The sequence below is a fragment of the Acomys russatus genome, chromosome 6 (genome assembly GCF_903995435.1).
Source record: "Acomys russatus chromosome 6, mAcoRus1.1, whole genome shotgun sequence".
Lineage (NCBI taxonomy): Eukaryota > Metazoa > Chordata > Mammalia > Rodentia > Muridae > Acomys > Acomys russatus.
In genome coordinates, this window is record NC_067142.1 from 66,498,547 (window position 1) to 66,514,455 (window position 15,909).

A 15,909-nucleotide genomic window follows, 5' to 3' on the forward strand; every position below is an offset into this window, starting at 1 on the left:
CTTTTCTTCAATTTAAGCTTCTAGCCATATTTTTAAAAATTTTAAATTCTTAAGAGTCCTACAACCTGGTGTTCTGTTCCTTATGCCTCACAGAAAAAGACAGATCTTAGCTGGTTACTCTTCAGGATTTTCAAGCATCCTAACTCTCTCCCATTCTTTTTTGTTTTTGTTTTAAATTTTTTTTAACAATTTATTCATTTATTATGTATATAGTACTCTGCCTGCATGTACACTTGCAGGCCAGAAGAGAGTATCAGATCTCATTATAGATGGCTGTGAGACACCATGTGGTTGCTGGGAATTGAACTCAGGACCTCTGGAAGAACAGTCAGTGCTCTTAACCTCTGAGCCATCTCTCTAGCCCCTCTCTCACATTCTTAAATTCCCCTTTTCATGCTAGCTATTTAATTTTTTTCTGAGCACAAATCTTTTCTTAATAAAAAGGGACCACTGTATCTTCATTTCATAATGGGTTTATCACGGAAATGAAATTCATTTGATGGCTGTGAAGATCATTAACTCATTCAAACTTTTTTGTTCCAAGTTGCTGTTGACTCAAAAGGGCATTCACAAAATGCTTCCTCCAATCTCACCCTTACTTCTTACAGCACACTCTAACCTTTACCTGTTCATTGAGCAATATACGCAAAGCCTCCCAGAATTGATTCATCGCTTATTTGTTCAGGACTATGGGTGTGATTTTATAAGAAATATATTTGGCGTCTTCCTGAGTTCCCAGCACAGAAATCATAAAAATCTTGGGATTTCCTGAGTGATATAGGTGAGCAAATATATAATACGCACACATACCAACAAACAAAACAAAACAAAACAAAAAAAACCCTCCAGCCATACCCAAGCTGTGGAAATAGGTATATTATAAAGGAAGGATGCTAATTGCCAGGAAAGCTAACCACTGACTAGTGAGTCAGAATTTTCAGTCTCATCCCCTACCTCCGAGGACAGGAAAGAGGCTGAAATTGAGCTAAATGACCAGAAGTTTGATCATCACACCAATATAATGAAGCCTGCACAAAGCTGAGGGCAGTAGGTCTGGAGGACGCGCAGGTTGGCAAGCACAAGATGCTGGGAGGAGAATCCACCTAGAGGTGGCACAGAAGGTTCTCATGTCTCCTTCTGCTGTGCTTAGCTTATGCATCGGTCTATCTGGTTTACCTCCCAAAACTCGTGGCAGTTGTTTTTAAATGAACCAATAATAGTAAGAAAAATGTTCACTGAGTTTTGTAAGCCACTCTAACAAATTATTAAGAGAATGCTGGTCTGCATACACGGTAAATCACAACCCAAGACTGTGGCTGCTGCCTGAAGCATGGTTGTCTAGCCCTTAAGCCTGCGAGGCCTGTGCAAATGCTCAGCAGTCTGCAAACTGAGCTCAGCTATAGGCGTGCCAAATGATGGCCAGACAACTAAGAAAAATGACGCATGGAAAACTCATATATCGGTCAAAGAGAAGTGAGTAAAAACAAAAAATGGGTTTTTTCTTTCTTTTTTTCTTTTAAATGCCTTATCGTACATGGTGTCTTCGTAATTCTTCCTCCTGCTACAGTTGCTCATGTGTCTGTTTCTCTTACTAGACTGCCCTTTGATTCAGGCTTGCATCCTTCATTCCCTGCTCAGCACCTGCAAACAGCAAGTGCCCTATAAATATTAGTGTATGCTCACCCTAACAGATGGGCATGTACTGCACACAGACTCATACAATGTGAGGGTGGAAAGCACACAGTTTCCCAGAAACTGTAAATGAACATATATAAATGTGTCTGTGCTCTAGGATGAACACTGAATTGTCTCTATAACATAAGGAAAATGTATAATAACACAAAGCAAAACGTTAGCAGGTGGAAGAAAATGTCTATGATAAATTGTGTAACTAGTGAAAGAGTGGCTGAACAACTCTAAGAATACCACTGGGGACAGCCTCTCAGACGCCTAGCTAAATTAACACAGTAAGCTAAAAGAGAGGAGGAAGTTCTTCAGGTTAAGACTGGTGTAATGTATAGGCACAAAAACAGCAATGAGTAAATGTGCGGAGGATCTGACGAGCAGGCTGGGAATCAACACTAGATGTATGTCTTAATATATACGGGTGGGTCACAGTAATTCATACGAGAAGGGAGAATTTTTATTCAAGACTGCAAGTAATTTTTTAAGGGGAACACAACTAACAACTAGCTTAAAAATATTCCCCCACTACCAGGACCAGGTGCCTAGGACCTCATGCACACCAGCCAAGCACTCTGCCCTGAGCTACCTCCTCCAGCAGTTTTGAAGAACTTATTCTAGTTGAGAGGAGGGCACTCATCTATTTGTACTACGGTATCTATCGAGTGACAACTACATGGCAGGCATCATTGGAGGCACTAGAAAACAAGAGAAAAAATTCTTGCAGGGGAAGAAGGAAGTAAAGGGGGCTGGTTAGAAAACTAAAAGGAAGAGTGAGGAGATGACAGAAGAGGAGGAACAGCCAGGAGAGAAAGATGGCCAGGGATCCTAGAGGGGAGCACTGAGCTGACACCAGTGCACTGAAGGCCATGGGAACAACACACATCACAGACTGACAGAACACGGGACCCTGGTGCCCAGCAACACATCACAACACACTGCATAGGCACAGAGACCTGAGGTCCTGCTAGTTTCCAGTTGGTCAGATACCAAATATTTGCCCAAAAAATAGGAAACAATGCTATTCTCTTTCGTGTCATTAAATATTTGAAGATTTCAACATTTACTTATTTAACATATAATGATTCATAATTGTGTGAACAAACATTTTAAATCTGTTTTATTTAGTCTATAACACAATAAATATCAATAAATATAAGTTCTTTGCAATTATCTGTAACTTTTAACTTTAATAGTATAAACTGGTTCCTATGTTATAAGTGTCTAAGGTCAAGTATCTAAACTTCAAAATATGATAAAGTTACTAAAAGAGAATGATGTACTAATTTAATTAAAAATAAGCACTTTTGAATAATACATATATTGTTCCTTTTATGTAAATATAATTTAATAAATTATATATACATAAACACAAATACAAAATCATGTATATATACAAAATGAACTTTTCATTTTTTAAAAAAAGTCGTATTGTTTTATAAGTATGCTTTTAACTTGTTGTTTCCTCTGCTTGACATGCTTTTCCCATACTTCCCACTTGCAAACCAGTACCTCAATTCAAGTCTGAGATTCCTCCCTGGGGATTCTCCGTATCACTCAGTCATTCAACAGAGCAGTGTTCTGTGCGCCTCTGACGCGCCATGAACGGCCATGCCCAGGAACTCGCACGCCCAGCCACAGCCCATCAGCACTCTGTTCACACTGTTTCCATCACACCATCATGTCTAAGTGTCCCTCAACGTGCTCTCTTCCCAGCTGCGCCCTGAGATCTGTGAAGGCCCTCGTCTCCTGGCCAGTTATTCTTCACACATCTAGAATGCTGGCTTTTGTTTAAAACAAATGAGCTTTCCTCTTGCAGTTAAGTAGTAACAAATAACAAGCATTTAAATTTTAGTATTTGCATCCAAAACAGTTGCATGCTTACCTCATGGGCCCATAGTTGAGCATTATAAATGCCAATACTATCATCACACAGACAGCTCTTCGCTTTGGACTCGGGACTTTAAGCCTCTGGTTCTAAAGGAAATGAAACAGGATGCCAACATTACAAAGAGCAGTAACTAGGAACCCTCCTTTTTACAAGTTGTATGAATACCTTTTCTCATTAAAAAATTAAAATGAAAAACACCTCAAAGGTAAAGAAATAATACTTTACCTGGCAGTGATGGTGCACACCTTTAAGCCCAGCATTTGGGAGGCAGAGGCAAGAGGACCTCTATGAGTTCGAGGACAGCTGGGTTTACAGAGTGAGTTTCAGGACAGCCACGGCTACACAGAAATAATAATAATAATAGTAATAGTAGTAGTAGTAATAGAAAAAGACTAAAGCCTTCTCTTTTCTAACGGAGGAAAGAATTAGAAAAGAACAAATATGGTCCAAATTTTAGCTTTATGTTTCTGTGGATCCTCAAGAATTCTGAGGCACACGTCTGTTGCCTCCCTGGCTCCCTGGCTCTTACGGTGCTGTCTTCAGCAACACACTGGAGTGTTCTCATACACTTAGGGGCGAGATAGACAGAACCGAGTAAGCAGCAGCACTAAACAGCACCCGTTGGTTCAGGACTGCATTGCTGTCGGTTTCACAAACAAAGCAGGAGAGACTAGCAAGGCGACAGAAAGCAAAGGAGCACAAGAGGGGTTAAGTGAACAAAGATTTAAAACACATTTTATTTTTGAGAGTTAAAATAGTTACCCTAAAATGAGGCAACAGTGTCCCTATTAGACACTACGAGCAATTAAATAAAAAGCCCGGTGCCAGGAATCAGTTACTTTTAGAGTTATTGAGCAGTGAGGTCCCACAGACCCACAAACATTACAGGCTATTGTCAACTTACTGGTTACTCTCCAGAATTCTTCCAGTAAGACCCTGTGCTGAAGACTCCACGGACTTGTGTCATACAACACCTGAGAACTCTAGCTGGTGCTGCCCTGGACGTTTTATCTGGACTTGCTAGCTTTCATAGTGCTGGAAGGTGCTGTACACACGACTGGAGGAGACAGCAAGCTTCAATCTTACCCACCATGTGAACCTTGTGAGCTCCAACAGTGGCTGGCCTGGAAACACAACCACTGCGGCAGCAGTGGCACAGACATCACTGGAATAATAAACCACTTTCTGATTGGATGTTAGTACTGCTCTACAAGAGAAACCCATACCTGGCACCATTATTGGTCCAAGAGCCTGTAGCTACAGAAGTTAAAGCCCCCTACAGGAGAATGTGGGAAAGACTAAGCTTCGGCACAGGTGAAAGCAGTCTTGGCGGGCTTTACCCTTGGGCACCTCATGGATACCTTGTGATAAACTAAGTGGAACCATCCTGGGCCTGGAATTCGGGAAGCAGGCCTGGGGACTCCACCTGGACTATTGTTTTTATAATAGACCCTCAATGAGAGAAGGAGACTGCCCTTCGCACATGACTCAAGGCAGGCGGAGAGGAGAGAGCAGCAGCAGGTTCAGACCAGGCTTGAGCGCACATAGATCAGCAAACAGGCTGGACCAGCATGCAGGCCAGAGACACCTAAGGATCCGTCCCATGGGACGGATACCGGAAGGTTCACTCTTTTTCCCTTTAACGTTTTTTCCCTCTTGTGTAAGCTAGTTGGGTTGTAAAGTTTACTTGTTAAGAAACAGAGCCTACAGGAGAACCTACACCTACCTAGTCTGCTAAATGGACATGGTATTAAATCAACTCCTAATGACTTATCATCATACCATAGATTGATTTATCTCTCAACCCTCATCAGAGAAGCTTCTAATTGTGCCAGCTGGTGCCTGACACACAGACCCACAAGTAGCCAAAGTGGAGAGACTATGAGACTTCAGAATGTTCAGCCCTAATGGAACATATACACCACACCCTCTCTTCCCAGGGCTCAGGGATCACTGTGGAATATGGGGCAGAAAGAGTATAAGGGCCAAAGTGGCAGATGACTACAAGGAAACAAGAGGGCATAGGCACATATGAACCCCTGGTGACTGTGACAGCACGCATGAGACTTGTGCAAACCAAGGCAGACTAAAGCCCTGCATGGAGAGGAAGTTGAATGAAGTCCTACTCTTAGCTGAGGAGCTAATAGTAACTGTTGGTTGCTGTGAAAGGAGAGTCAGTTTTTGTAAGAGGGTAGCCCTGGGTACTTCTACCATGCTCCAATAGAAGGCCACATATGCAAGACTATCTCAGCACCACAAACTGGTCCTTATGCATTTAAAAAAAAGGACACAAAGCTGGATAGGAAGGGAAGGTGGGTAGATCCTGGGAGACTTAAAGGTGGGGAGAGTTGGACATCATCAGAGCACATTATGTGATATTCTCAAAGAATAAAGATATAAAATCAAACAGTACGGCATAGTGATGCATAGCCATAATTCCTACACAAGTTCAAGTTCAATCCATTGCACATGTAAGTCCCAAATCAGCCAGAGCTTCGTAGTGAAGCCCTTTCTCAAAACGAAACAAAACAAAACAAATTCAAATTTTTAAAAATTGAAACAATAATAATAAAAGGGAAGAACTGACAGGACTGTTATGGAAACTCAGTGTGATTCACTCAGTCGGAAAAAAAAAAAGCTGGCACTGTGGCTTACACCACTCAGGACTCAGGAGGCAGAGGCAGGTAGATCTTGGTGAGTTTAAGGCCAGCCTGGTCTACATAATGAGTTCCAAGATAGCCAGGACTATGTACTAAGGCTTTGTCCAAAAAACAAGGAGAAAAGAAATAAAAAATCCTAAAGTAGTAAGTGAGAAGAAACTCAAGAAAAGCAGATAATGTTTGATGGATAAGCACAGTTCAAAAGCTGCCTTTCCGGCTGGGATGTGGCTCGGTGCTAAGGGCTTGCCTTGCATGCTGGAGGCTCTGGACTTAATTCTCAGCCCCACAAGGGAAAAGGAAAAAGTCACTGTTAAAATTTTTCTCACTGTAAATGTTTTTGTGCTTATTACACCCCTATTTTCTTAGCACTACTATTTTATATGACTTAAAAAGTAATTATCAATTTAGTTATCAAAAAGAAACTCGGTTTCCAGCACCTCAGGCAGCTGCCCGCCAGCACTCACCTCCGACACCACCTCGTCCAGCTGTCGCTTCAGGGACCCGTTCTCCTTCCTCAGCTGCTCGTTCTCCGAGAGGGCAGCCTTCAGCCTGGCCTCCAGTCCCAGCATGTACTCCTTCTTCTTCTTGCGCGACTGACAGGCAGACTCTCGGTTCTTTATCATCCGCTGCTGTCTCCTCAGCACAGCAATCTAGGAGAAGCCACAAGTCACCCCGAATTGTCACACTGGTTTTCTAACCACATCAAAATATCAAAACCTATTGATTTGTTTCAAATTATTTCTAAACAACTTTAGTCAAAATATGGGCTGGTGGTTATTTTAAAACAAGTTTTAAATATATTGCTCAAATTAAGTAAGCTCAGACGAAATGAGTAAAGTGGCTTTCTAAACCATAGCTGCTGGTGCCTTCTGGAGCACGCTGTTGAACATGTAACTGGCCCCTCAGAGACAGCCTCAGAAAGTGCCTCAAAGGAGCTACATGAGGTAGCTCATACTGAGACCCCAACCCCAGGAGGTTCAGCAGAAGGACTGCTGCAAGTTGGAGGCCAGTGTGATCCTCTTTTAAAAAGAAAAAGGTCTGGATCAGCAAGGTGGCTCAGTGGTTAAAGCATTTGTTGTATAAGCCTGGGGACCAGAGTCCTGAGTCCTGAGTGTGATCCCAATACCAGTGAGGGTGGATGAGAGAACCAACTCCACAGAGATGCCTCTGACCTTCACACGCATTCCATAGGATTCGGAAACAAACACAGCCAGGGAGCACTGGCCCATGTGTGAGTGTGTGCGTGTGCACGTGCGCACACACACACACACACACACGCACACATGCAGGCACACACACCCTGCACGCACACACACCCTGCACATATAATAACAATAAAGCAAAAGCTCTAATTACTTGAGGTGTCTTGAAGTACATGTGTATACAGTTTTCTCTCTCTTTTACTCATAAAGAATTGGTTCTGGAACTCCAGATATCACCTACAAATGTTCAAGTCTCTTATATGAAATGGCTTAATAGTTGCAAACAGCCTACTACACCTGCTTGCATACTCTAAGGCAGTGGTTCTCAACCTTGTGGGCCTCAAATCCTCTGGCAAAGCTCTATTTCTAAAAATATTTACATCACAATTCATAACAGAAGCAAAATTAGTTATGAAGTAGCAACAAGACAATTTTATAATTGGGGGTCAAACCTGTGGAACTATATTAAAGGGTCACAACATTACAAAGCTTGAGAACCATTTCAGGACTATTTAATCTAATACAATGTAAGCAGCTGTTATGCTGAAACAAAGTTCTACACATTTATAGAATGTGTGTAACTTGCTTTTTCTATTTTCCACCTCAGTATGTTGACTCCATAAAGGCAAAACCCATGACTGTGAAGGTACAAATACACACACAGCTTTATACACCACCACTGGTCCTAACCCGAGATCCAGCCACTCAGAAGATCTTTTCTCCACGTAGAGCTGTTATCAGTATCTTTAATCAGTACTACGTGTCTCTCAAAATCTACAAGAAGCCAGGCTGGGTGGTACACACCTGCAATCTCAGCACTCTGAAGGCCAGTTCACCTCCAGTCTGGGCCACATAAGAGACTTTCTCAAATCAAACACACAAACAAGAACAGCAGCAAACCTACAAAGGTCCGGGAAGGAGTGACCTTCTCTCTCTCTCTCTCTCTCTCTCTCTCTCTCTCTCTCTCTCTCTCTCTCTCTCTCTCTCTCTCTGTCTGTCTCTCTCTGTCTCTCTCTCTGTCTCTCTCTCTGTCTCTCTCTCTCTCATTTCTTTATTGCCTTTTCCGATCCTTCACTGAATGTACACTACTGACCAAGTCTCTCCAGTACAAATATTCTGTTATTCGCTCTCCTAGCCAGGCTTCCATGAACGCATCCACACAGTACGCAGAAGACTCCAACCACAGGATCACCTTCCATCTCATCCTTACCACCATTTCTAAACTCTCTCCTCTAAATCTTTTGTCTTACTGGCACTCTACTGCCCAGACAAGCTAGTCAGTCGGCCGTGCTAACTACCCAGGCTCACCTTCAGGGCCGTCCTTGATTGCGCATGCCTACCTAGCCGTGCCTTCCCCTTACTCCAATCTTCTCTACCCAATAAGCTCTACAATATCTTCTCTTTCTTATCCACACTGTTTAGTCCCACTTAATGCCATCTCCTCTTCTAACTGATTTTAAGATCCTCACCTTTCCAGGTATTCTCATCTATTCGTAATTATAGTCTTTTTTTTTTTTTTTTTTTTTTTTTTGGAAGACAGACCAAAATACTCCAGTGGTTTCAATTGTTTCAACAGTGCTATCGTTTTTTTTTTTTTTCACTTAGACTTTAGACCTTGAAACCCAAAGTCATATCTGATACAATTTTTGTTTAACAACCAAAAATATCTACCATGTCACTTCTTCAGTTTTTGTTGTTATTGCGTTTTTAAAAAGTACAGAGCCGAGTGTGGTGGGGCACGCCTATAATCCCAGCACTTGGGAGGCAGAGGCAGGTGGATTGCTGTGAGTTCAAGGCCACCCTGATCTACAAAGTGAGTCCAGAACAGCCAAGGCTACACAGAGACCCTGTCTCGAAAACAAACAAACAAACAAAGTATAGATCCCACTGTTATATCATTGGCCTAATTTCTGTGGGTAGCAAGGTAACAAAGTAGTCTCAAAAAAAAAAAAATCAAAGAATAATATTTACTTCATTAGATTATGTACACAGACGGTTGAGTTACTGATGTCTACCTGTTTCTCAATGGACTTTAAACCATTCTGCTGTGGAGTGCACCAAAACTCCATCAGTAAATGCAGTTACACAGTTTCAGATCAGTTTGTTTTAAGATAACTGTGTTAGTTAGGGTTTCTACTGCTATGATAACCACCATAACCAAAGTCAAATTGGGGAGGAAAGGATGTATTGCATCTTACAGTTTGTGGTCCCTCATCCAAGGAAGTCAAGGTTAAGAACTCAATGTGGGAACCTAGAGGCAAGAACTGATGCAGAGGCCATGAAGGGGTGCTGCTTACTGGCTTGCTCCCCATGACTTGCCCAGCTGGCCTTTTTACAGCACCCAGGACCACAGCCCAGGGGTGGGTGGCACTGCCCACAAAGGGCTCAGCCCTTTCACATCAATCACTAGATAAAAAGACACACCCCTCTCTTGCCCACAAGCTGATCTGGTAGGAGCATTTTCTCAGCTGTGGTCCCCTCTTCCAAAATGAACCTAAGCTATGTCAAGCTGACATAAAAACTAGCCAGCACTCCATAATAGCAAACTTACAGCTATGCAAATACTGTATTTCCTAGCAATCTTGGTAAACTATAGCCAAACAATCTCCCAACATCAAATACTGTCAATCATCTTTCAGCCATGGCTCACAAGGAAAAGTTTTACACAAGCTTTTCTTTTCCTTTCTTTTCTTTTCACTTTTTAACTGAAGCTTCACAAGAAGGCTGATTTTATATACCCATCACCCGCAACAGCTCCCATCTACACATACAGAGAACTGTCTTCTTTATTATCCCCAAGCAACATAACTGCTTATGTTCCAGCTGCTATCAAAGCAATAATACCAAACACACACACACAGAGGGTGGGGGAGGGAACAGGTGGGCAGTGAGGGAGCAAAACCATGAGAAACTGGTTACTCGTCAACTCGTAAACATTTCTGGGACAATACCACTTTGTTCCACTGAACGTTAGCTTTAGTCAGCTGCATTATTCCTGGGAAAGCCAGTGTCCATAATTAATACTTAATACTAGAGTGCTGAAGTACACGGAACACTGAGCAAACACATGAAAGAGAAGGTTCCCAGATGGAAGACGTTATACTACAAGTTAGATAAAAGGCAACTTTAAAGGCTAATGAACCTATGGAATTTAGGGAGGCTTACAGATGGTACACCATTTAATAAATCTCAAATAAGGATTAGGCATTTCTATAAACAAAAAAGCACCTGCACATTATACACAGCATTAAGATTTCAAAGGCTGTCAACCCACAGGCCTCAGAAAGAAAAAAAAAAATGAAAACCACCTGTGGCCCAATAGTCTGTTTTTCTCATAGAAAAAGACCAATTGTAATAGGCCTGAAAATATTCAGCATTACCAATAAAAGCAGAGTAAAAACTGTATAAATAAATCAAAATGTTTGGGAGTCAAAAGAACAGGGCTGCCACTCTATATCTCAGCAAGCTGTCTTTAGCTATCTGACTAAATAATGTTAAATTACACTTCCTAGACCAAAAAGAGCATATACATGATTTTTAGATTAAGCATAAGTATACATTGTTTGGTGTTCTTGAGGAGGGTTAAATTCTGTTGGGTACACTGACTTTTGCAAATACAATGTATCAGAATCATCCCCAGGCAGTAAGAACGGCAGCATAATATAATCTCTATTTATTGAAATTACTATAGTTTTCGAGATCAAAGCCAAGCATTGTGGCATACACCTGTAATCCCAGCATTTGGAAGGCAGAAGGCAGAGAACTGCTGCGGGTTCAGGGCCAGCCTGGTCTACAGAGCAGATTCCAAGCCAATCAGGGATACACAATGAAACTCTGCCTCGGAAACGAAACAAAACAAAAATAGTTAATAAATGCAATAAGCCCCATTTGAATGCACTATTAGAGAATAGACAAGCCAAGGCATGACTCTAGGTCAGCTAGCTTGAAGCCTCTTGGACTGTGTACAGTACCTGTACCAGGCTTTCATGGACCACTGCCCACACACAGAGGGTTGGCGTCACAGCATGGATGAGATGCTGCTTGACTACTCTAATGATGTGCTGTCTAGAAACAGAAACGTGGGGACCTGCCTATGTCTGCAAGCTGGCTCACCACTATCAGCCCTGCGTACAAACACGAATGGAAAGGCTGCCCACCAGGGCACTGGCATACTCCCACCTAGGCACATCAGATGGTTTGACAGACCAACATGGCCAACAGCTGGCCCACTCCTGCTTCTGATCATTCTGCCTTCAGAGACCTCTCCCACCAAGCAGCACGACTTGGAAAAAGAATAAAGAACCAACGGAAAACATCCACAGCTGCAAAGGATTCGCCCATTAGTGCCACTGCACTGTAAAGTGTGGTGTTTTCCTTATAAAACAAACATTTATTTGCATAGAAGAGAGACTTATGTAAAAAGGAAAATTTTCACAAATGGCTAAGTTCCTTTTGAGGCTTGGGTCAGTTTAAAAGGCAAAGCTTTAAAACTGCCCACATTTTCTTTTAATTTTAAAAGCTTTACCAACTGATAAACACTTTATTTTTAAAAAAAACAAAAACCCTTTTACAAACAAAATGATGTTTAGAGCCTTGAGTCTAAGACGCTGCTGGAAAGTGAACTACAAACACTATAAACTAAAGAGCATGAGAGCAGACTGCTTCTATGCTTCCAGAGGCTTCCAGCACCTCAGGGAAGCTCAGTTCAGAGTGAGACCGGAGCAGTCAGAGGACGGAGGACGTTCTGCACAGTGGGTTCCCTCCTCCCACCTTCATGGGTTCCAGGGATCAGACTCAGGACTCGGGTCGTGCTTCACCCACTGAGCAACCTCACTGGTCCAGACTGGTTTTTGGAATTAGATAACATTGATGAGTTTACAGCTCAGTAAATATATGTGAAAATACTAAACTGTACACTTCAAAAACAAAAAACAAACAAAAACAAAACAAAACAAGTAGAGCTCAACGATAGAATATTTCCCTGGCATGTAAAAGGCTCTGAGTTCAATCTCCAACACAGAAGGAAAAAAAATCTTATGGTATATGAAGAATTTCAATGGAGATGTTTAAAAAGTAACATGTGAACTTGTTCCTTAAACAAACAGATACACCAACAAGGAACTACAAAGAATTATATGAGGAGATCCTGGCGCCCAGGAGGTGGAGACAGGGATTCAGGAATTCTTCTTGAGAGACATGCTGCTGGGGGGTGCCTTGTGAGTTTTATTTCTATACGTCTTACTGGATATGCTAAAAATGCAAAGTTATAACCTCCTGTGGTGGGGGGCAATCAAGGCCATTTCTTGGGGTTATGTTCCCAGCAGGCAACTTTGAAAGAAGAGATAAAGAGTCCCTGGGAAAGGAGCAGGGCTGCTTCCCACCTGCCGTAGGAATGGAGGCCTCCCCAAGTTCACATCTGCCCACTGGCTGAAAGGGATGGTGTGAACAAGAGCACCCACCTCCGATCATATCACCCCACTTCTTAAGCTCATAATCCAACCCCTGACATCTCTAACTTTTTTAAAGTTTTTACTTATTTTTATTTTATGTACATTAGTGTTTTGCCTGCATGTATATCTGTGAGGGAGTTGGATCCCCTGGAACTAGAGTTACAGACAGTTGTGAGCTGCCATGTGGGTGCTGGGAATTGAACCTGGGTCCTCTGGAAGAACAGCCAGTGCTCTTAACTGCTGAGCCATCTCTCCAGCAAAATCTCTAACTTTTTAACCCATTACTAGGGGAAAAAAAAAAAAGAAGAAGAAAGAAAGAAAGGCAAACTCCAATTGAGAACGCTGGGAGAATGCCCTTCTCAGCACTTCTAGTGCCGGCAGGCATATGGGAAACAACCCTCCCACCTTAGTACCCTTCTTTTCCATGATGGCCCTGTGGGCCTGGCACAGGCGTTCCAAAAGACAGTCCTCTTGGAAGTATGTGTATGTCTGAAGGTCTGAAGGATATATATATCCCATAGAGTGAATGGGTAGGCAGAAAGAAATGGCTGGGGCCTCCTGGCCACGCAGTTGGGGCTTCTCAATCCACCTCGCTCTTAAGTTCTTTCCAGTTCTGCACTAATTCGTAATCATTTCTTTTCTATTGTTTCAGCCTACATATTTCATTAAAAGTCTCAGCTCTGCTTTGGCCTACTATATAATACATAGAATATAATTTCACTACATTTTCACAGTCCTTTATACGTGGTTATGATTCATAAACTGTTGAGATGAAGATGAGAAGAGATGAAAATAATGTAACACAGACTTAAACAGAATGTTCAGACTTGTAACTTGACACCTGGTAACATTCAACAGCCCTTCAAAGAAAGATAAGCATGCTCTCTACCAAGCCAGCTTTATAATTCCATAATTGCATTTATTAACAGACTATATAGAGAATGTCTACATTAAAATGAAATGTCTATTTTTTTCTATCAGGTCCAGAGCCAAAACCAAATTGTACTTCTTGAAAACGTAGATGAGGTTCCCAAGAGTTAAACATAACACACTTACCAGCAAAGGCAGGAAGACTGAAATTATAATCTGAACCAGGAAAATTGTTTCATAACAGAAAATGTGGCACTTAATGCAGTCTGCAGAATATGGCATGCTAGAAACGTTACTTATGGCAGTAGCAGGCCCCGAGAGAATGAAGCTTGCCAAACAAAAGAATTCAAAACAGGTAGGGAAAAAGTAGCTATGTCAGCATTACAAAGCCACAAGAGACTGATAAAATATTTTTCTGAATTACAATTTTTTCACCATTTGGCTTAAAAAGCATAAAAATTACATGATATGAAAAATTTTTAAATAAAATTAAAAAAAAAGAAAAATTGAGGGGATACATTTTGAATGAAGACTATATCTATACTAATTTAAATTTAATGAGACTTAAATTTTTTTTGCATTAGAACACAGAGGCTGTCCCAGCAGAGCACAGTCTTCTCTACAACTCCTTCTTGAAGGGTTACTTTGGGCTCTTTGGGTAAGTTAGCCAGCTGATGGGACAGACCAACGCCTCTCTACTTTAAGTGAATATGAAAAACTCACACTGAAAAGTCTTGGCTCAGTCCCAGCATGGTGGTTTAATAACACTGGCCCCCACAGGCTCATGTATTTGAAGGTTTAGTCGCCAGGGAATGGCCCTGTTCAAGCAGGGTTAGGAGAGGCGGCCGTACTGGAGGAAGTGTCACTGCCAATGGGCTTTGGAGTCCCTAAAGCCCATTCTAGACCCGGTTCTCTTAGAATGTAGCTCTCAGCTATTCTTCAGCGCCACGCCTGCACGCCATGATGGTGATGGACTAAACCTCTGACACTGTAAGCAAGTCATCAGTCAAATGCTTTCTCTTATAAGAGTTGCCTCGGTCATGGTGTCTCTCCACAGCAACAGAACAGTGACTAAGACATTCTGAAATGCTAGCTAGGTGACATTAGCACAAAAACCTCATTGCGGGTTGACTAGAAAACCATTTTAATCATCTTTAATTATCTTACATTAAATATAGTCTACATTAATCTCTCTTTTATAAATCTGTCAGTTCTAAATTCTGAAGCCAAGCAGCCAATCCTGCTAATAATAAAAAATAACAGTCATCAGTACAAACACATCCTCAGCGCAAACACCCTCCAGTTCCTCAGTGTTAACTAACACGTTGTCAGCAAGTTACTCAAAACTTCGCAGAGTACTCTTAAGACTACAAAAGCAGAACATATGTTCTCTCACAGCAAACAACTAATGAAAGATCTCTGGCTAACAGAGATGTGATTAACTGAGTTTGTTTGGAGATTACAAATGGGCCAGTGAATCCATGACGATTGTCAACATTCAGATGCCTGTTATTTACATAGAGTCTAAAAAGAAAAAAAAAATGGCCTCCAGTTTCTAAACACAATGGCTATATATGAAAGCTTGGGACTAGAAGAGACCTTCCATCACTTACCTGCACCTGTTCCAGATAATCCATCCTACCTTCCCTAAAAGATAGCTCCTGTGTTCATCTTCCACCTTCTTGTTTAGTGTACCAAATCACTACAACCCTTAAACATTCTTCTATGACATAGCTTCTTTGGGGTGGGGCAGGGACAGGGGGTATAGAGTAGGTACCAAGGATTGACCCTAGGGACCTGGGCATGCAAAGCAAGCACTGTGCCACAAACCACAGTTCTAGCCCTCAGTTCTCATCTTTTCTTCCTCTGGAATTCTAAACACTTGGGCTATTATAACTGTAAAAAAAATTGACTTAATCATGTCAATATTTAACAAACATGCCATACTATTGCTCTATTAAAAGTTCTAAGGTAGCCGGGCGTGGTGGCGCACACCTTTAATCCCAGCACTCGGGAGGCAGAGGCAGGTGGATCGCTGTGAGTTCGAGGCCAGCCTGGTCTACAAAGCGAGTCCAGGAAAGCAAAGGCTACACAGAGAAACCCTGTCTCCAAAAACCAAAAAGAAAATAAATAAATAAATAAAAATAAAAGTT

General features: G+C 41.8%; 1 protein-coding gene across 1 annotated transcript in view; it reads right to left on the minus strand.

Moving 5' to 3' along the window:
- Atf6 (activating transcription factor 6) overlaps positions 1 to 15,909 on the minus strand; it is a 148,894-nt gene that overhangs the window by 92,763 nt on the left and 40,222 nt on the right. Inside the window, exons 10-11 of the mRNA XM_051148349.1 lie at positions 6,699 to 6,884; positions 3,569 to 3,660 (exon numbers count right to left, since the gene is read on the minus strand). Coding sequence (XP_051004306.1) covers positions 3,569 to 3,660; positions 6,699 to 6,884 — 278 coding nt within the window. The remainder of the gene's footprint in view (positions 1 to 3,568; positions 3,661 to 6,698; positions 6,885 to 15,909) is intronic.